Genomic DNA, 22,799 nt, shown 5'->3' with positions numbered 1-22,799 from the left:
AATGCTCATTGGAATTTTCTAATCAGTAAGACCTCTTTTCAAATGGGAAACCTGGCTTAAGAAATAAAATGGAGTGAATTGTCAAGACTGTGCTGTCTGCTACTTCTAACAAGTGCATGGCCAGCCACATCCATTCTGTATACTGGCATTTTGAAAACCAGGTCAAGTACTGCTTCAGTTTCCTTTGCTGCTGCTCCTTATTTGATTAAGTTTACTATTATCAGATTCTAATCTCATACCTAAACTTGTATAATATCACTTGAAGGTAGACTATGGCATTGGTTTTCTATTGCTGCTATAACAACCTCCAATTTAGTGGCTTAAAACATCACAAACTTACTATCTTACAGTCAGAAGTCCAAGTGAGTGTTAAGGAACTAAAATCAAGGTGTCACTAGGGTTGGTTCTTTCTGGAGGCTCGAGGGGAGACCCCATTCCTTGCCTCTTCCAGCTTTTAGAGGCTGCTGGCATTCTTTGGATCCTAGCCTCATGAATCTAATCTCTGCTTCCTTTGTCACATCATCACCTTCCCCCATGTTAGTGATCTTGCCTTTCTCTTATAAAGACCTTGGTAATTACATTTAGGGCACAACCAGATAATCCAGGATAATCTCCCCATCACAAGACCCTTAATTTAATCACATCTGCAAAGTCCCTCTTGGCATATAAAGTAACGTGTTTACAGACTCTGTGGATCAGGATTGAAAGCAGTTTTCAGTCTACTACAACTGTGGTAAGTTAAAGATGGCTATTTTAACCCCTTAGGAGCCACTAAAATAAACCTAAACAAAAATTTATAGCTAATAAGACAAAAAAAGTAGATAAAATAGAATCCTAAGACATACACAAAATCCACAAGAAGGCAGAAAAGGAAGGAAAAGGACACAGCAGATGAGACAAATAGGAAACAAAGAGCAAGGCAATAGATATAAGCATATCAACAACTCAATTAAATATAAATTGTCTAAACAATCCAATTAAAAGCCAAAGATTATCAGATTGTATTTAAAAAAGTAAGATTCAACTATAAACTGCGTATAGGAAATTTCTTTTAGATGTAAAGACACAAGTTAAAAGTAAAAGAATGAAAAAAATATACACCAGACTGACACTAATCTAAAGAAAGCTGAAATGCTTTAGTATCATATGAAGTAGATTTTAGAACAAAGAATATTACCAGGAATAAAGAAATTCATTTCATAATGGTAAGTTAATCAATCCATCAGGAGGCCATAACAATCCTAAATGTTTATGCATACAGTAACAGAGCTTAAAAATACATGCAGCAAAAACTGATGGAACTGAAAGGAGTAGACAAGTTCATGATCATTGTTAGATATTCCAATAGCCTCTCACAACAATAGATAAAACAAGTAGAAAAATCAGTAAGGCTATAGAATACTTAAGCTTTGCAATCAACTTAATCTAATTGACATGTATGCAACATCCCACCCAACAACAGCAGAATATATATATTTTTTCCCCAAAGGCATACAGATATTCACCAAGATATGGTTGGGCAATGAAGCAAAACTAAGAAGTTTAAAAGAAATCAAATCATACAGAATGTGTTCTCTGGTCACAATGTAGTTAACTTAGAAATAAATAACAGAGGGGTACCTGGGTGACTCAGTCAGTTAAGCATCTGACTGTTGATATCGGTTCAGGTTGTAATCTCAGAGTCCTGAGATCAATCCCTGCATCCAGCTCCATGCTGACCATGGACCCTGCTTGGAATTCTTCTCTCCCTCTCTTTCTATCCTTCTCTCTGCTTGGAATTCTCTCTCTTCCTCTCTTTCTACCCTTCTCCCACCCTGTCTCTCTCTCTCAAAATAAACACTAAAAAAAAAGAAAGAACAGAAAAGTGTCTGGGAAATTCCCCAAATGTTTGTACACTTTATAACACAATTCTAAATAAGACATAGGAAAAGAAAATATTGGAAGGGAAATTACAAAGCATTTTAAACTACATGGAAATATCAACATTTGTAGGATGTCACTAAAGCAAAACTTTGGGGAGCAAATTTATAGCAATAAATGTGAAAAAAGAAAAAAAAGGTCTCAGCTCCCACCTAAGAAACTGCAAAAAGAAGAGCAAACAAAATCCAAAATAAGAAAGTTAAATAATAAAGATCAGAGCAGAAATCAATGACCTAGAAAACAAAAACAATATAGAATATAAAAAATGAGTTCCTTTGAGATCTATAAACTTAATAAATCTCAATCCAGATTGATGAGGAAAAAAACAGAATTTACTGGTATGAGGAATGGAGAGGCAACATTACCATATATTCTTCATATATTAATATAATAATAAAAGAATATTAGAAACAACTTTATGCCACTACTTTTGACAACTCTGGTGAAACAGAAGATTTTTAAACATAAACTGCCAATGTTCACTGAAGAAGAAATAGATAACCTGAATTTATAGTTTAAAATTTTCCCACAAAGAAAACTTCTAGCCCAGAAAGCTTCATTGGTGAATTTTACCAAGCATTAATGAAGAAATAATACTACTTCTACTTAAACTCTTACAGAAAATCGAAAGGGAAAGAATAGTTCTTAATATATTTTATGAGGCCAGTATTACCCTGATAATAAAACCTAACAAAAACATTACAGGAAAACTAATAAGCCAATATCCTTCATGAGCATAAATGCAAAAATTCTAAACAAAATTTTAGCAAATTTAATCCAGCAATATATAAAAAAGAAATAAATTGTGAATATGTGGGGATTATCCCAGGATTCAAGGTTGGGTTAACAATCAAAACTCAAATCACTGTTATTTAATATATTATACTAAAAAAGAAAAATTATTATGCCAATAGAAGCAAAAAAAAAAAGAACAATTGACAACACACTTATTCCTGATTTTTTTTTAAATCTCAGCAAAGTGATACAAGGCATCTAAAAAAACCTACAGATAACATCATACTTAATGGTGAAAGACTAAATGCTCTCTTCTTAAGATCAGGATCAAGAAAAATATCCACTGTTAGCACTTCTATTCAAGATTGTGCTGAAGGTTCTAGTCAGTACAATCAGGTAAGAAAAAAAAAGGCATCAGACTGGAAAGAAAGAATAAAACTGTCTATTCACAGATGACATGCTCACTAACATTAAAAAAAAAAAAAAACCTATGAAATCTACAAAAGAAGTCACTAGAACTGACAAGTGAGCTTAGTAAGGTTTCAAGAAAAAAGTCAAATACCCAAAGTCAAGTTAATTTCCATATATTTGCAGATAACAATTGAAATTAAAAACAATATCTACAAAAATAATTCAAAACACATGAAATACTCAGGGATGAATCCAACAAGAGATGGGCAAGACCTGTACACTGAAAACTACAAACATTGCTGAGGGAAATTAAAGAGGACCTAAATAAATGGAGAGATATATAATGTTCATGGAACAGAAGACTCCAATATTATTAAAAGGGTAGTTATCACCAAATTAATTTATAGACTCAATGCAATCACAATAAAAACAATAGCAGAACTTTTTGTAGAAGCTAACAAGCTAATTCTAAAATTCACATGGAAATGCACCAACATTCACATGGAATAACCAATTCAAATCAATAACCAAATCAAATCAATAACCAAATCAAATAACCAAAAATCAGTTTTTTTGAAAAAAAAAACTGAATAGTCAAAAGATCAAAGTCAGTGTCTGACTTCAAGACTTCTTGTAAAGCTACAAATATACTCAAGACAGTGTGGTATTAGTCTTAAGAAAGACAAATACATCAGTGGAACAGAATAGAGAACCCAGAAATAGGCACACATATATGGTTAATTGGTTTACTACATGGCTACCAAAACAGTTCATTGGAGAAAGGATAGTATTTTGAAACTGTTGGTGCTGGAACAATTGTATATGCACGTACAAAAAAATGAAATTTGCTTCATACTATGAAATATGTATAAATCCAAAATATATCATAGATCTAAATTTAAAATCTAAAATTGTGGTGTGTCAATACAATAAAATACTATTCAGCAGTAAAAATGAACCACCATCTAAGAAGGGATATGCCCCACCTCCAGGGTAGAGATCCTCACAGTGGCTTCCAGGGGGATTTCCGAGTTGTGATGGAGAGGCTCTACCCCGTGTGCACCTCCCGGTGGGAGGTCTTATACTATCCACGCCTGACTGCCACCAGAGTTGGCCACTTAACTTGTTTTTGCCACTGAAATGTGAGAGAATGCACCAATTCTGAGTAGAAGACTTAACAAATCCAATGTTTTGGAGATTTTTCTTTTCCATCTGCCACGAAAAATAGCATTCCTGGGTTAAGAGTTGTTCCTTGCGCTATATCCTGGGACAAACCATGTGGAGCAGAGTAGCAGATGACACATAACATGAGCAAAAATATACTCTAGTACTTTAAGCCTCTGAGTTACAGATATGTTTGAGATGTCTCTGAAATATAGAGTAGTCAGATGGTGAGTTGGATTCATGAGTCAGATACTCAGAGAATAGATCTGAGCAACAGAATAAAATTTGGGAATTGTCAGCATCTAGAGTGCATTTCAAGCATACGAATGGATAAGATCATGTAGGGAAAGAATTGAGAGGAAAAAGTGCTGAGGAACACGAACATTTAAATGACAAGTACAGGAAGATGAGTCTGTAAGGGAGACAGGAATGTCCACATATTTGGAAGAAAGCCACAAATGAGCTGTTTTTTTGTTTTTTGGTTTTTTTTTTTTAGCTTTCCAGAGATTTTATTTATTTTTTTAAAATATGATTTATTGTCAAATTGGTTTCCATACACCACCTCACAGTGCTCATCCCAACAAGCGCTCTCCTCAATTCCCATCACAAAAAAAAAAAAAAAGTACAGAGAGGGAGGCAAACCATAAGAGACTCTTAAGGACTGAGAACAAATGACCTTTTTAATGTAATCTTTTGCTGTCCTCATTCTTTGTTTCTTCTGCTTCAGCTTAGAGATTGCTAAGCAAGCATCAGAATCTTCTGGGTGCACCCCACACTTTGAAAGATAAATCTTCCTTTTACATTACTGGATTTTGAGCACCATTTGGACAGGGATCCTGCCTTCCTAATTCACCTCTGTCCCTTGTCCGTAGTGTGCATAGCTGATAGTAAACCTCACCCTACTAGTCACCTGCCCGTTCCTTCACCTTAGTCTTACCGTTTGATTCCTTTTCCTCTGCATACTGAGTCTACACTGTGCTCAGGCTTTATCACTAATAGTGTTTTTATAAATATTGAGTAGCTACAAAGAAGGTTAACATAGGTATAAAGTATAAAGAAGTAATACAATGAACATCTATGTATCAACCACTCACAGTTTAGGAAAAAGAACCTTACCATTAGCTTTGAAGTCCCTTTGTGCTTCTCCCCAATTCCACTTACAGTGCCCCATTCCCCAGAGGAAAACACCAACTTGGATTTTGTGGTTCTCAACAAACTAGGCATAGAAGGGAACTTCCTCAAATGGATAAAGAACGTCTATAAAAACCTACAGATAAAACCTGATGTTTCTTTGCTTCACTTTATATTTTTACCAAGTAACATAGTATGTTTATATTCCTTTAAAAAGTTAGACTTTGCATATATTTTATCTTCATAGAAATAAAATCATGTATTACCCAATGTTTTTTTTACTTTGTGCTCAAGATTATGTTTCTAGGATTTGTCCATTATGGTACATGTAGTTGAAAAGCATTCATTTCTGCATCTGTATTCTAAAGTATACCACAGTATCCTTCCTGTTTTATCTGTATTCTGTAAGTTCTGATATATAGCAATTTCATTATTGTCCAATTCTAAGTATTTTGAAATATCAGTTATGATTTTTTTACTTGACCCATGAGTAATTCAGAAATACATTTTTTAATTGCCAAATACGTGGACATATTTTACATATCTTTTATTATGGGGGTTTGTTTTCTGAGAATATGGATTGTAACAGTGCTGTTCAGTAGTATAAAGTGAAACACATATGTAATTTAAAACTTTTTAATTGCCACATTACATGAAAAACAGGTAAAATCTATCTTAATATATTTTACTTAGCTCACTATATCCAAATTATAGTTTAAATATGTAATCATCTTTAAAAATTATCACAGATATCATAGATTTCAAATCTGGTGTGCATTTTAAATTTAGGTACATCCTTATTTGAACCAGTTACACTTTAAGTGCTTAGAAGCTACATCTGGCAAGTGGCTACCATATTGAACTATATCAGGTTAATTGGGCAACAGTTGTTTGAAATTTGCTGCAATTTACTTTCTGGCCTAGGATGTAATCAATTCCATGTGAACTGGAAAATAATTGTGTGTTTTTCTACTAATTGGGTTTATTTATATATATATATATGTATATATATATATATACACACACCTTAAACCAATTATATATATATATATATAACCAATTTATATATAAACAATTTGTGTATATATATATATATATATATATATATATATATACATACACACCTTAAACCAATCTTATTTGCATTGTTAAAATCCTCTATTTTTATTGAATTATTTTTCTGCTTGACCTTGGGTTGCTGCATTACACATTACAGGAAGGCCACTCACATAATAGCCTGGAGTTGTGTGGTATACATTTCTGTGGCTTTTTATGATGGCCCCAGAGACAGACTTACAATCTGATGGACCTGTATTGAAATCTACCACTATAGTATGGTTTTGACAATTTCTCCTTACAGTCCTATAAATTTTGCTTTATATATTTTGAGGTTGTTTTAACAGGTGCATATAAATTTAGACTATTTATGGTGAATTAACCTGTTATTATTATAAGCCCAGAATGATTTTGTCTTAAAGTTTACCCTGTCTGATATCAATATAATTGCATACTTCTTTTCTTTTAATATTTCCCTGTTACATCTTTTCCAAAACAATAATAATAATAATAAGGAAATCTTTCCATGTCCTTATGTTTTAGGAATGTCTCTTATAAAGAATATATAGCTCAGGTTTGTTTGTTGATCAAGTCTGTTTCTCTTTTTTAACTTATGAGTTTAATTTATTTACCATTACTATCATTGTTACTTTAAACTTTCATTTTTTCACTTTTTTTTCTGCACTGTTTCTACCTTTGGGGCCTTTGGATGGAGGGGTATTGTTGGAGTTTTGTTTATTTTCTTTGTGCTTTTCATCTAATGGTATATTCTATTTCTATTCTTTTAGTGTTTACTTTTGAAATTTTACCATACATACTTAATAAAGTCTAAAATTAATATCTCAAACTCCCCTTGAATCATTCAAAGACCAAAGAACACTTGAGTTCTTACTGTTGGAATCCTGACATACAGTATGTAGTCTTGTCTAGTGTTCTAATTCTATCCTTTTGTTAGCCCCACTAATTATACATATTCAAAACTATTATTTTTATATAGATATTTGCTTACAATTACCTACACGCAGGGCTGGCTACATAATTTTCAGGACCCAGTACAAAATGAAAATGTGGGGCTCTTGTTCAAAAAGCTACAAAGAAGCTTTGTCCCTGCCTTCACAGTCTCTCTTTCAATCTGACATGGTGTTTTCTTGATGACTATTGAATGTTGTGCTCCCATGGGCATGGGGAAATCGTGGAGTGGATGCAGGCTTTCATAAGCACCCTGTGCCCAGGGTGGCCAACCCCCACTCTCCCCATACCAGTGCCTCAGCCTGGGCCCACACTCAAAGCAGAGGAAGGCAGCAGATTCTGGGCAAAGGCTGAGGAGCAGGGGCTGGAGAACCATCCCGGAGAGGCAGGGAGGTGGCAGGAGGTACAACTATATGTGAGCCAAAGCTCCATGACCTTGGTACATGCTCAGTTGTCCCATCAGACCTCACATAAAACACAAATTTAAAGATAAAATTACTAAGAATTTCTTGAGAGTGACCATAAAGCATTAAATCCGAAGCACAGGACCCCCTTCTGAAATTGGGCCCTGTACAACCGTCTTGATCACGTGCCCAAGAAGTCTTCCTTGCATCGGAGTTTGCCAGTTTCTTTGCTTACCATCTCTTCTTGCATACCTCACCTTCCTTCTGAGATCTTATCTCTTCCTGTAAAGCATATTCTTTAGAAGGTTCTTTAGTTAAAGGTCCTTTAGCTGGTAGTAAACCCTCCAATTTTGTCTGAGCATATTTTATTTCAGTCTCATTCTGAAAGATAGCTTTGCTGGGTACCCAACTTTAGTTGGTGGTTCTTTTCTCATAAGATTTTGAACATATTATTTTGCTGTCTGACTTCCTTTGTTTGTGTTGGAGAATGGGCTCCTTTGAAGATAATGGATTTTTTTTCTCTTGCTTCTTTTAAGATCTCTTTAATTTTGATGTTCTTCAAGTGCACTACCAGATGCCCAGATGGGAGATTTATTTTTATTTATCTTGCTTGGAATCCATTGAGTTTCCTAGATTTGTGTGTTAGTGTTTTTCATCAATCTGGAATATTCCCCTCCAAAATTGCTTCTTCCCCCTTTTCTCTCTTTCTGAATAATGAATAGATATATATTAGATCTTTCACTCTATCCACCATATATCAACTTCTCTTTTATATTTTCCACTTCCTGTACTGCACTCTATATAATTTCTTTAAATCTCCCTTTTAGTGTATTACTTCGTTTTTTTAGCTGTGAATAATCTGCTACAGGACCATGCACTGTTTTTCATTTTGATTATTATATTTTTAATTTCTTCAAGTTGGATTGGGTTCTTTTTCATATTTCATTAGTCATTTAAATCAATCCTTTATTTCTTTGAACATCTGATTTTATATTCTGTATCTGAAAATTCAAAACTTTACAAAGTATGAGTTTAATTATGCTGCCATTATGTCTTACTCTTTCTCTTACTGGCTTTTTTTTTCTTTTACAGTTTTGTGATTTTTCTTAAAAAAAATTATGATCTCATAGATTTTGACTCTTTATCTGTAGAAAATCTTTGAGTCCCAGATTGAAGATAGATTGCTCCTGAAAATATCAGTGTTTTTCCTACCTGTTTTTCCTACCAGGCATCTGGAGGCAAAGTTAACCTATTACCACTATAAAATATCTTTTCAACGTGAAGCTCTTTGAGCCACTCAGGTAGTATGAATTCACAATACAAACCTGCATTAGGGTTAGTTTGTGTTTACAGATTCTTGTGAGAGATATGTATCTTTCCCTCTACCTAGCACCCATATTCAAAACCAGTAATTTTCCTTTTGTACCTTGAGAGATGTTATTTGAATTTTACACATGCTAGGTGTGAATTTCACACATATGTTACACATGCAGCTCTTTGAGATGCAGCTTTATGCAGGTGAGTTTACTGGTAGACTCTTCTCTCTTGAGCCCTTCATGGCTGTGAAATTTAAAGCTCAAGTTCATCAGATTTGGAAAGTACCTTCAAGGTGAGAGTTGCTTTCAATGCTCTACTTATAGTTGGGGGTTCTTCCTTTTGCTTCACTTTTTTAAGGTTTAGTTTGGAATAGTTTTATATTTATATAAAAGTTACAAAGACAGTACAGAGAGGGTTTATGTTTCTCCTTGGCCCATTTTTTATAACCATGACACATCTGTAAAAACTAAGAAACTAACATTGGTGTAATACATTTAGCTAATTGTTGATAATTAACTAAACTACAGTTTATTCATATTTCAATAGGTTTCTACTCATATCCTTCTGTTCTTTCACTTGAGTTTTGTTCTCCGCATCCTTCCCACATTTTGTCCGGCTCACTGATGAATTTAAAGATTTTTTCAGAAGTTAAAAAATGTTTAATTGGGCGCCTGGGTGGCTCAGTCGGTTAAGCATCTGACTTCAGCTCAGGTCATGATCTCACAGTTGTGAGTTTGAGTCCTGCATCGGGTGAGCTTGGGCCCTGCTTCAGGTGAACACAAGCCCCACTTTGGGTGAGCACGAGCCCTGTTTCAGGAAAAAAAAACCATGAGCCCCATTTTGGGTGAACCCCGCTTCTCTCTCTCTCTCTCTCTCCCCCCTGCTTTCCATGCCCCTTGTGGGATTCTCCCTCTGCCTCTCATGGGATTCTCTCTCTGCCCCCTCACCCACTTGTGCCCCCCACCTCAAAAAATGTTTACTTATTTTAAGTAGGAAAGTTGTCAAGGTACCTAGTCCAACATACTTCTGGAAAGAGAAGTCTGGGAGCTTTTTTTTTTTTTTTTCAATCTGCTTCCCTTAAATGATACTCATTATCCTGGTTACCAAGTCAAACATGTCTTCTTATGCTTGTGTCCTTAAAATGTTCTAGCCTAGAAATGTGGGCACTATTTTTATTATGGTAAAAAACATGTGATAATATTGTAAGAGTGAGACTAGAAAAGAAAACAAGACATAGATTGAAGGTCTGTAATAATACTATAGGTGAGAGATAAAGTCAAGAACCTTAACAAGGCAGTTGTTGGTGGGAAAGAAAGAGAGGAAATAGTTTGAGGTGCACTCAGGAAGTAAAATATAGAATTTGGTCTTGAATGGATGTAGTAGAACATGGAGAAGCAAGAGTCAGAGAGAACTCAGAGATTTCAAACCAAAGATTTGGACTCCTGAAGATTTTCAGAAGTCAAAAAGAAAAGCAAGATTGCAGCAGGTGATGGTGAATTTGTTTTTTTGATGTATCTGGTTGTTAATGGATCATTAGTGTGGCGATGTCCAACAGGTAGTAATAAATGAAAGTCACAGTTTTGAGAAAGGAGTCAGAACTAAAAGGAACAGGGTGATGATGGAAAACAAAGAGATTAGAAAGAGGAATAAGCAATGGAGAAGAATCATCTGTATGGAAACTAAGGAAGGTCATGATTCTAAAAAAGGGAAGGAACCCTAATCAACAGGTGCAGTTTTGCCACTAGTGATATCCAAAGACTTAATTTCAGTGCCCCTCCCTGTGAAATGCTCTTATGGGGCACCTGGGTGGCTCAGTCAGTTAAGTGTCCGACTTCGGCTCAGGTCATGGTCTCATGGTTCCTGGGTTTGAGCCCCACATCAGGCTTTGTGCTGACAGCTCAGAGCCTGGAGCCTGCTTCCAGTTCTGTGTCTCCCTCTCTCTCTGCCTCTCCTCTGCTCATACTCTGTCTCTTTCTCAAGAATAAACATTAAAAAAAAAAGCTCTTATGAATCTTTTGCTCTTACCTCCACCCAGAGGATTATGAACTAAGCTTTAAGAGCCATTCATATGGGGGCGCCTAGGTGCCTCAGTTGGTTAAGTGTACGACTCTTAGTTTCCACTTGGGTTATGATCTCATGGTTCATGGGTTCAGTCCCCACGTTGGGCTTTGTGCTGACAGCATGGATCCTGCTTGGGATTCTCTGTCTCCCTCTCTCTCTGCCACCTTCTCTGCTTGCTGACTCTCTCTCTAATAATTTTTTTTTAAAAAGGTCCATTTATATGGATTAAAATATTAAAATGTTTTTTGTTTCCAATTTTCTAATATGTTTTGTACTATACCATTTCTCACACACTACCCTCTCCTTAATTTGGTTTGTTCCTATCAGTACTTGAGACAGGTAAAAGAAAAATAAATCTAGCAAGAACTACCAATATGTGTTGATTTTATGGCATATCCCAACATATTTTCTTTTTTTAAGGAAACAAAATATCGTTTAGTGTTAGAATTTAGTCGTAAACTTTGGAACCATGATGTGTGATGTTTTATTATATTTATGACTCCACATATGTTGTTACTATTTCATGCAAAAATAATAACATAACTTATTAAGCAAAAATTAGGAGAAAAATACTGATGAAATACTTACCTTGTATGCAGTGTTTGTAAATTTCTGTGAATGGTTAAAATATTATCTAATGGTAGTATTTATAATTGTTAAAGAGAATAAACAGACTAAGTTGTGAAATAGTATTCTCTGAGCCAGGAACTACAATTTAGGAAGAGTGTCAGGGTGAGTCTTGATTCATTTGTTGGGTTTATGGTTTTCAGGGAATTAATGCTGATTTCACATCAGAAAAGCATCGAGCAGCTGCAGGAAACCCTTAGACAGAAGCTGCTGAATGATGACAACTGGAGAGAGAAGGTAACAATAATGTAACTTTCATCAGCATGTGTCTTATTTGCTTTTTCAAAATTCTGTTTGCCAGGAGACTATTCCGGATATCTTTGCTTCTATGCACATTTTGATTCCTTCTGGAATTTCCTAGGCCAAACATACTTATAATGTGTGTCTTTTCCATAATACTAGACAACATAATAGGAAATAAAAAGGTAAGAACAGAATTTTAAAACTTGTAAAATTAAGATGGCCCCTAGTTCTCATGTAAAAGTTTAATTTTTATTTTCAAATATTTTACCTTTTTCCTGTAAAGTGACAGAATCTGCCTTTGACCACATCCTTAAAAGCACGGGAATATTAATTCATTCTTGTAATTTCTCTGCTTTTAAGAAGATAATGTAAGAGAATGGAAAATGACAAGATTACTCAGTTATGAACTTTTGGCAAAGTAAAAGGAAAGTATTTAGCTCACTCTTTATAAGGAAAATATTTTCTCTTAGAGGATTGAAAAATGCATTGATTTTTGGCTTTGGACTTCTCTAAATTTTTCAAAGTTTCAGTAATAAATATGTATTACTTTAATAATTTTAAGGAATTCAAATAATATTCTAAAAATTGTTGGTCCCTATCTTCTCAGGCCATGTACAACTCTAGTCATTGAGACTATAACCATGATCTCCCTGTCATAAACTTCTGATACTCCTTGATTGATCCCTGGACCTTATCCTGAACAATGTCCTGAAGCCTTTCCAACTCTTTCTCTTGCCCAACTGATACCTATCCCTAGCACTAGCCTTCATCCTTGGTTTTTTGATACCATTATAAATTTGCATCTAGTACTAGAGCTAGCTACTGAAATTCAGATTGCTTGACTTAAGCCCCGACAACCTGTTTGGTTATATCAGATTCTTCTCCTTGGTGACCAGACCCTATAACTTGTAACTTCAAGCAATAAGCAGTGACTACATTCAAACTAACATCTCCACCTGGACTCTTCACTCTACCATCCACCAAACTTAGACCCTTTAGATATCATTGCTGGCTCAGATAAGATCTAAATTTTTCACTTTCATTTCCAGTATTTACTCAGTTGGCCATACACAGGCATTACTGGCCCTCTACATATGAATCTCACTTCCCTTGTCCCTCAGGGATAGCACACTCAGGCTGTAAGAGAAATGATCACTAGAACAACAGCTCCAGAGAGGCAACAATTAAAACTTAAGAATGGACTAATGGTTGCTCTAAGTGGCTCATTCTTATTTTGAAGTATGGGCTTTTTCTTTTCCATCTCCTAAAGCCCACATTTTTTGAATTTTTATTAGTCTTGGGGTACTCAATTGGCTATTCTTAGTCACTTCCTCCATCCTTACCAACCCATGTTTAAAAATACAAAAAAGATGATCAACCTAACCAGCAATCCAAAAAAGGCAAATTAAAACAATGAGAGATTTTTTTTTACCCATCCAGTTGACAGAGTGGTTTTGGCATTGTGGCAAAGTCTAGTAAGGTAATCTTTCATACTCACTGTTCAACGGGCTGAAAGTTACAGCAACCCTTTGGGAGCAATTTGGCAGTATGTATGAAGAGATATTGTAAACATCTCATCTTTTTGATGCAGAACTTTCACTGACGGAATTAGTGTGAATAGAGATTCACAGATTCTTCCCTTCCCTCAAATGCCTGAGCTCCTCTTAGACCGATAGAGTGAACCTTCCAGCCTTTGCTTGTATAGAAGTTCTTTATCTCCTTGGTCACACCCCTGAAGGACTTTCAAATACAATATACTGTAGAAGTCTCTGCATTTATGATCTCTTCTTATACTGCTTCTTACTGTACCCTGTCCATGAGGTGCTAACACAAGTAGACCAAGTTAGTGTTAGCATCTGATCATATAAAGTATTATGATCTTGCTTCATGCTGTTAATTTGATGATGCAAATAAACCTATGTAAGATTTTCTAAGTTCCTACTGAGACCATGATATCATTCTCATAAATTAATTGTATCATAGACATATTTTGGCATGTATAATTTTCTATGATATAAATGGGCATTTCATTTTGTTGAGAGGACATGACTTCTTATTAATAAATCTTATAATTTAGCTTGGCAGTAAATCCAGATCCAGACCAGTAAAGCCAAGGAATGATAATTAGGTCTTGGCTGTGTTAGTTATTGAGACTATGAATAAAAAGTTCCCTAAAAGTCCTCTCATGAGAAAGGAGAATCACTACTATGACACTGTCATCTCTTTCTTGGGTCACTGTGCCTTTGTGTAGGAATGAAATGTTCCCTTTACAAATATATAATACACATATTAGAATAAACTTCATAACTTAAGTGCTTTTGGCATTCAAAAAGAGTAGATAGCAATTTGTGCCTCTGCTTAATTATTTTAGAGTATGTAAAAAGCACATAATAGAATCAATAGTTGCTATGCAACGAAGATGGCACATTTTAAAATAACTGTATATTTACCAATTGCCATAGATTTTTGTTTATTTCAAGTATTCTTTGATGTGAAGAAAATAAATTATTGTGTATGGTGAACATTTAAAATTGGTTCCAAGTTAACAGTGTTGTTACGTTTCAGTTAAAACTTCTGTAATTAAGAAATTTCCTATAGCCAGAGTGCTGACATTAAGTGATAGTCATGTATTGACTATTACTTTGTAGTGCAATAAACAAATTCCAACCAAATATTTTCTTAGATTATTACTAAGATATCATCACATTTAGGAACATTTTAGAATTGTATTACCATTGACCTCATTTTAAATAGTACCTAAAGCATTTAAAACCCAATATTTTATGACAAGTTCATCCCTGTACATTTTGTTATTTTATAAGCTATCCTTTTAAATTTCATTCGTAGTACACTAAAACACATTAGGAATTATTCAGCCATTTGGCTCGTCTATTTTGAAGAAGAACTTGATATAACCCAATAGTTAAAACAAACAAACAAACAAACAGAACCTTACCTCCTGGCTGAGCAACTGATTAATAGTGAAAACCCAAGGGAGGGGGGTAGTTTACCTCAAGAAGTAGGCAATTCCAGCATCAAAGGGCAAACCAAAAAAATACCAGGTTCTTCAAATAGAAGAGCCAAATGGCTGAATAATTCCTAATGTGTTTTTGTGTACTATTAATGAAATTTAAAAGGATCGCTTATAAAATAACAAAATGTACAGGGATGAACTTGTCATAAAAATATCAGTTTTCATTTATGCGTTATAAATATATGACTAAAAACAATAGTGAGAGCACACTTTAATTTTTAAAATTATACCGTGTAATTTTCAAAATTGAATTAATGAAATCATAAAATTTTAGATCTGGAATAGCCTGCAAATATCATATGACTTAAACCTTTAATCAGGATAATAAAAATAGTCTCCATTAACTAGAGTGTTTACTATATGCTAGGCCTGGTGCTCAATGCTTTCCATAAATGTAATTTTAATTATTATAAAATTATTATTCCCATTTGCACATGGAAAAAAATAAGGCTCAGAGAATTTATGTAAGTTGCCAAGGTTATATAGCCAGGAAATGAGAACCGATACAAACCTGGGCAGGGTGGGGGATGAGAGCTAAATACAAAATGCAAAAACTTCTGCATTTGACCTATATGAACTAGCAGGAACCAGATTTACCCTCCCTCCTAAACAAGTAAACCATTGGGAAAAAGATAGAAAACAATGGTTTGAAGACACTAGATATCAAACAATGATTCTTATAGATGAGAGACAAATGAGGTGAATTCTGTGATTGCCCAGACTTCGTTCCTTGAAAGAAATTTAAGGCCACAATACAGGAAGTGTGAATCTAGGTAGTTTGGCAGATTCTTCGAGTTGAGGAGACCTGAGAGATCAAGGTGGCTAGAATTCACAGGGTAGTGTTCTCAGGGGAAAGCTGCACACAGAAATAATGCTGGAGATCTACGAAGAGTTCCCATAAAGTATATCCATGGTTAATGCATATGTGTGGGGAAACTACTCAAAGGCAGAGAAAGACCCATGAAAAGACTAAAGGGGAGTACCAAATGCTTACACATGGCCAGACTGGGAAACTTATAATTTATAGGGCACTGGGTAAAGTTCTCAGAAGAGTTTTGCATCAGCAGTAAGGAAAAATTAGCCCTAGACTAAATGCTGAGCTGATCCTGCCTAACAATTTTCAAAGGAAGAACTAAAAAACTCACGGTGATTCCAATAAACTTAACTGCATCCCACAACAGAGTTCAATAATATTCATAGGAATACAGAAATATTCAGCATCTAATGAGGTAAAATTTACAATGCCTGGCATTCAATCAAAAGTTGCCATTCAAAACAAAACAAAACAAACAAACAAAACAGGAAAACTCATAATGAGAGTAACTCATAATGAGAGAAAAATCAATTAATAAAAACTGACTTAGAAAGGCACAGGTATTAGAATTAGCAGACAAAGACATTAAAACAGTTATGATAACAGGATTCCATTTGTCCAAAATCTGGGGGAAAAATTGATCATGTTAAGTAGAGATATGGGAGATATAAAAAAGATCTAAAATGAACTTCTAGAGATGAAAAGAACAATATCTAAGATGAAAAGTACACTAGATGGGATTAATATCAGATTAGACCTTTCAAAAGAAAAGTTTAGTGAAATTGAACACACAGCAATTGAAACAAAAATAGAAAACTCAAAACAAACAAACAAGAACATCAGGGAGCTATGAGACAAATTTAAATGGACTAATATATGCATATTTGGAATCCCCAAAGGACAAGAAAGAGACGAAAGGACAGAAAAAATACTTAAAGAAATAATGGCTGAAAAATTTAAGAGTTAATGAAAACTATAAACCCACACATGCAAGAAGCTCAACAAACCTCGAGCACACCAAGGAACATTATAATCTAATTGCTCAAAATAGTGATAAAAAGAAAATCTTAAAAACAACCAGAGAATAATAGACATATTATATAGAGAGGAACAAAGGTGAGGATGACAACAGTTTTTTCATCAAAGACAATATAAGCAAGAGGAAGGTGGGATTGAAAGTACTGGAAGAATGAGGGGCCTGGGGGTGCATGCTGCCAATCTAGAATTCCGAACAAAGTGAAAATATCTTTCAAATATGAGGATGAAATAGACATTCAGAAATGAAAAAGCTGAGCAAATATATCACCAGCACACCCACACTATGAGAAATGTTAAAAGAAGGCCTTTGGTCAAAAGAAAAATTATACCACATGGAAATATGGATCCACACAAAGGAATGTAGTATATCAGAAACGGTATTGATGGCAGATTGGACCTTCTAATGTGGATAAATATATGAGTCTTTTAATTATATGAATTTCTTTAAAATATAATTAACTTTGAAACAAAAATATTAACAACCTTATGTGAGAGTTATAACACATAGAAGCAACATATATTACAAAAATAACACAATGTCTAAGAAGGGAAAAATGGAAGTATATTGTTGTGAGATTCTTAATTCAATACATGACATGATAAATCACTAGAAGATAGACTGCATTAAGTTAAAGATGTATTCTATAAATTCTAAAGCAACCACAGAAATAGAAAAAGAATTATAGCTAACAAACCAGCAAAGGAAATAAAATTGAATTTAAAAAAAAAAAAAAAACCTTAAGTCAGAAGAAGACAAAAAAAAGAAAAAAGGAAAAGGAAAAGAGATGAGATGGGCCAAGTAGCATATAACAAAATAGATTTAAAGCTAATCATATCAATAATCAAGTTAAATGTAAGTCATCTAAACTGGGAGCAAACTTTTTCTATAAAGGACTGGTTAATAAATATCTTTGCTTTGTGGGGCATAGGCTGTCTGTTGCGACCGCTCAACTCTGCCCATTGTTGCTTAAAAACAGCCATAGACAATATACAAATGAATGGGCATGGCTGAATTTAGTCAGTGGGCCATAGTTTGCAGAGCCCTGGCCTAACTATCCCCATTAAATGATAGGATTGTCATGTTTGATAAAAATGCAAGACTCTACTGTATTTTCCCTCCAACAAAATACACTTTAATACAAAGAAATGTCTTAAGTAAGTTAAAATAAAGGATGCATAACACAAAATATATGCTAACACAAATCAAAAGAAAGCTAGAACTATGTTTATATTTACGTATCTGCTTATATTTATTTATGTATATTACATATATGTAAATATATGTATTATATTTATGAAGTAAATTTCAAAGCAAAGATATTAGAATATTTTGAATATTAGCAGGGATCATGAAGTTGATTTCATATTATTAAAGAGATCATCAGTTCACCAAGAGGACATAATAATCCTAGATATTTATTCACCTAATAATTTTTAAATTAATTTTAAAATTAAGAAAAATTTGACAGAACAGCAAGGAGAAATAGACAAATCCAAAATTAGATAAGAGATGTCAATGATAGCCCTCTCTCAATAATAATTGGTATAAAAATATCTAGAAAATTAGTAAAGATATATAGTATGTAAAGTAGTATAATAATTTTTATAATTATTTATTTTTAAGAGATATATTGAACAACACTTTTAATAAACATGACCTAATTGATTTTTATAAAATTCTCCACTTAACAACAGAATACATATTCTTCTCCAGTGCACATAGGGCATTTATTAAAATAGATCATATTCTGGAGCATAAATAACTCTCAGTAACTTTAAAAAGATTCAAAACATACAAAGTATTTTTTCTGACCACAGTGGAATTAAATTAGAATTTATTAACAAAAAGTTATCTGGAAAGATCACCAAATATTTCAAAACTAAATAAATACCAAGTCCATTCCCTTTATCACTACGCTATGTAGATGTGTGGGGAGACAGGCTACATGGAAAAACAAAACATGCTGAACCATGGGGTCTACCAGAAATAAATAAGTGTGCATACCTCTCCACCTTTGTAGTAGCTCTATGATCTTGGTGATGGTTCTTAACCTCTCTGAATCTATTTTGTAATCTAGATAGTGGGAATAATAATTATTATGTTATTATTATTATATGTTGTAAGAATTAAATGAGCTAATATAAGTAGCCATCCTACCTGGTATTGATGCTAAGAGAATATTCCCTCCTTTCATCCTGGGTTTACAGTTTCTGACAGGCTTCAATATATATTCTATTCCTTGGCATTGTTTTTTTACTGCAAAGTCTGGGTATTTGAATAATCATCTACTTTTACAATATATTTATTCAGTAGTCAGTTCATAAATAATGAGTTATTAGTTTTCAACCAGCATTTGTTTTAACTTTTAGAACATAGTAAAATTTATTTATAGGAGATATATTTTTAAAAATTATGTAGATACATCAAATATAAACAAATGACCTAATTTCTCCTTTGGCATCTGAAATTCCCTTGCTTTTATAGGGATTGTCAGTAATGAGTGATTATGTTACAATATGCTATTTGGCTCCATTGACGGAAAATTATCTCAGAATCAACCAGAAATAACTCACTTGGAAAATAGTGAAAAGATGGTATTTTGAACATCAGTATTAGACACAGGTGTTATACTAATAATGCATATCAACACAAATACAAAAGGAATTTAAAAACAACATACTCAGAATGGAATCATCGGGAAGCCCCTGGAATCATCAGGAAGCCTTCACCAAGGAGATAGAGTTTGAGCTAACGGGGGATATGGATAAATAAAAAGCAGAAAAATTCAAACCTGTAATGTGTACACAGATAGCAATTTATTTTCTTTATGTAACTCTTGAGCTCATATATTACTCATGCTTTTGTTTTATTTTATCTTTTTATATAATTTATTGTCAAATTGGTTTCCATACAACACCCAGTGCTCATCCCAACAGGTGCCCTCCTCAATGCCCATCACCCACTTTCCCCTCTCCCCCACCCCCACCAACCCTCAGTTTGTTCTCAGTATTTAAGAGTCTCCTATGGTTTGCCTCCTTCCCTCTCTGTAACTTTTTTTTCCCCCTTCCCCTCCCCCTCTGGCCTTCTGTTAATTTTCTCAGGATCCACATATGAGTGAAAACATATGGTATCTGTCTTTCTCTGACTGACTTATTTCACTTAGCATAATACTCTCCAGTTCCATCCATGTTGCTACAAATGGCCAGATCTCATTGCCAAGTAGTATTCCATTGTATATATAAACCACATCTTCTTTATCCATTCGTAAGTTGATGGACATTTAGGCTCTTCCCATAATTTGGCTATTTTTGAAAGTGCTGCTATATACATTGGGGTGCAAGTGCCCCTACGCATCAGCACTCCTGTATCCCTTGAGTGAATCCCCAGCAGCACTATTGTTTTAGAAATCAGAATTTCCCCGTGATTATGAAAATTACTATTAGTTATTATATAAAGTAGTTTGTATTTTATATAAGCACCATCACCAAATTCATTTATTTTGTATAAGCATAAGTTCTTTCATCGAAGAGATTTTATTTATTTATTTATTTATTTATTTATTTATTTATTTTCATCTAGGATATTTTAATTTTTTTAATGTTTATTATTTTTGAGAGAGAGAGAGAGAGAGAGAGAGAGACAGAGATAGAGCATGAGTGGGGAGAGGGCAGAGTGAGAGGAAGACACAGAATCTGAAACAGGCTCCAGGCTCTGAGCTGTCAGCACAGAGCCTGACGTGGGGCCTGAACTCAGGCACAGTGAGATCATGACCTGAGCTGAAGTCTGACACTCAACCGACTGAGCCACCCAGGAACCTCTCATCTAGGATATTTTAAACAGCTTCTATCAATATGTAAAAAATATAAACGTGATAATTTGGCATGAATTCATCTTCTCAATGACAATATACTGGCTTAAGAAAATCCTTGTGTTTGTGGGCTTCTCATTTTGTTCAAACTATTCAGATTATGAAGGAACCAATAGTATCATCTCTCTATGCTACAGGGTCAACACTTTCAGATGGCCTTGAAGCTTCCTTAAACGTTTAGAAATCCCTCCTGAAGCTCGTCACTGTGCTTCTCTTTCTCTGGTTGTGCAAACTAAAAATCAAATCAGTGATAGTAAAATCACTCTGCTCTCTTCTATCTTCATGCTCTTTCTTTCCCTTCTTCCTTTCTCTCTCCCTCTCTCTCTCTTTCTCTTTACCTATAAGTATTCATTCCAAGGAATAGTTCAGGAGCAAGAAGATCTCCCTGCTACCTGCCTCAGAACAGTACATTCTACTCATTCAATCCACCAGCTGCCTTCTTTTCTTCCCTGAGTACTTAATGCTCCATCTTCATCAAGGGACTCTACTGGTTTCCTAAATGACCTCTTCCCCATAATTAATTTAAATAATTTTTTTTGAAAGTCCTTCTAAAGTCTTTCTGTCATCTAATTCGTAGTTTGTCCTGTCCCACCTAGTCTGGATATCTTTTTGTTCTCTTAATTTGAGCAATCAGTCCTTATTTTGAAAGATGTCTTTTTGTCCTAAAATAACAATTCAACTCTACCAATTAGCCACACAAGGAATTTTTTGAACACTTGCTATTTTAGTACCTTGGCACACATTTTTCTTCAGCTTCTCAAAACGTGTTTATTTAGTTGTTTTTTTTTTTTAATAGTATCAAGGCATCTTGTGAGCTATTAACTCTTAAAGTTACACCTTGCGAGTTTTTCAAATGTTTTGCACTTGATATCCTCCTTTCATGTGCTCTTGACTCATCTATGCCAACATGGTTGGAGCACGGGGCTGTGATCAAATGGGGAAAGTGAAAGTCAGGTTGGAGAAGTTCAGGGCTGCCATAAACAGTGTTTGCCTTGTGCCCAGCACAGTAGTACAGGCCAAGGGAGAGAAGAGAGCTGGAATCCAGCCAGTGCTCTGCTCACCAAGTGCTCTGCTCAGCATGAGGCTGTGTTCCTCTGAGGAAGGGGTGCTTTGTCAATTCACAAAAAAGTGTTGCATGGGCTGGTGGTGGCCCAGTGGAAAATCATGTATAGGAGTTTTGATTTTATAGTAATGCATTGAGAAACCACTAAAAGGGAATAAAATAATCCAGTTTATAGTTTGTAAAGAACACCCTGCTGTGTGTGTCATAGATTGGAGAGAGGCAGGAGTGGCAGTAAGGAAGCCAGCAAAGAGGTGATAGTGGCCAGAACTAGAGCGTCGGGAGTGGAAATGAAAAGAAATGAATGAATTCAAGGCATCTTTTGGAGGTGAATAGGACTTGGTGTCGAGTTAGGTGTGAAAGATAAAAATGATGCCCCAGTTACTGACCTGAATAACTAGATGGATTGTGGTTACTGTGTTCGGACTGGGGAAGAAACGGGGGCAGGGGGAGACAGTTGTATTAAGGTTTCTGCTTCAGATGGCCCTTTGTAGCAACGTGGATGGAACTGGAGAGTGTGATGCTAAGTGAAATAAGCCATACAGAGAAAGACAGATACCATATGGTTTCACTCTTATGTGGATCCTGAGAAACTTAACAGAAACCCATGGGGGAGGGGAAGGAAAATTAAAAGGTTAGAGTGGGAGAGAGACAAAGCATAAGAGACTCTTAAAAACTGAGAACAAACTGAGGGTTGATGGGGGGGTGGGGGGGGAGGTAGGTGATGGGTATTGAAGAGGGCATCTTTTGGGATGAGCACTGGGTGTTGTATGGAAGCCAATTTGAGAATAAATTTCATATATTAAAAAAAAAGGTTTCTGCTTCAGTTTATTTGAGACACCTCTGGTATATCTCATTGAGATATTGGCTAGCAGGAGACAGGTGGATGTAAGTACCTGGAATTCAGAAAAACATCTGTTCTTTTTTTGAGAGACTCTGAGGCTTT

General features: G+C 34.8%; 1 protein-coding gene across 3 annotated transcripts in view; it reads left to right on the top strand.

The window, feature by feature from the left end:
* Positions 1–22,799, top strand: part of LEKR1 (leucine, glutamate and lysine rich 1) — a 216,828-nt gene that overhangs the window by 138,454 nt on the left and 55,575 nt on the right. For all 3 annotated transcript variants that reach the window (XR_008297893.1, XM_027061551.2, XM_027061550.2), the window contains exon 11: positions 11,939–12,032. Coding sequence is in view for 2 of the 3 variants with exons in the window: in XM_027061551.2 (XP_026917352.1) it covers positions 11,939–12,032 (94 nt within the window). In the remaining variant the exon portion in view is untranslated. The remainder of the gene's footprint in view (positions 1–11,938; positions 12,033–22,799) is intronic.

Source organism: Acinonyx jubatus, chromosome C2 (assembly GCF_027475565.1).
Source record: "Acinonyx jubatus isolate Ajub_Pintada_27869175 chromosome C2, VMU_Ajub_asm_v1.0, whole genome shotgun sequence".
Lineage (NCBI taxonomy): Eukaryota > Metazoa > Chordata > Mammalia > Carnivora > Felidae > Acinonyx > Acinonyx jubatus.
The sequence above is the reverse complement of the archived record's forward strand: the minus strand, read 5'-3'. Positions and strand labels throughout refer to the sequence as shown.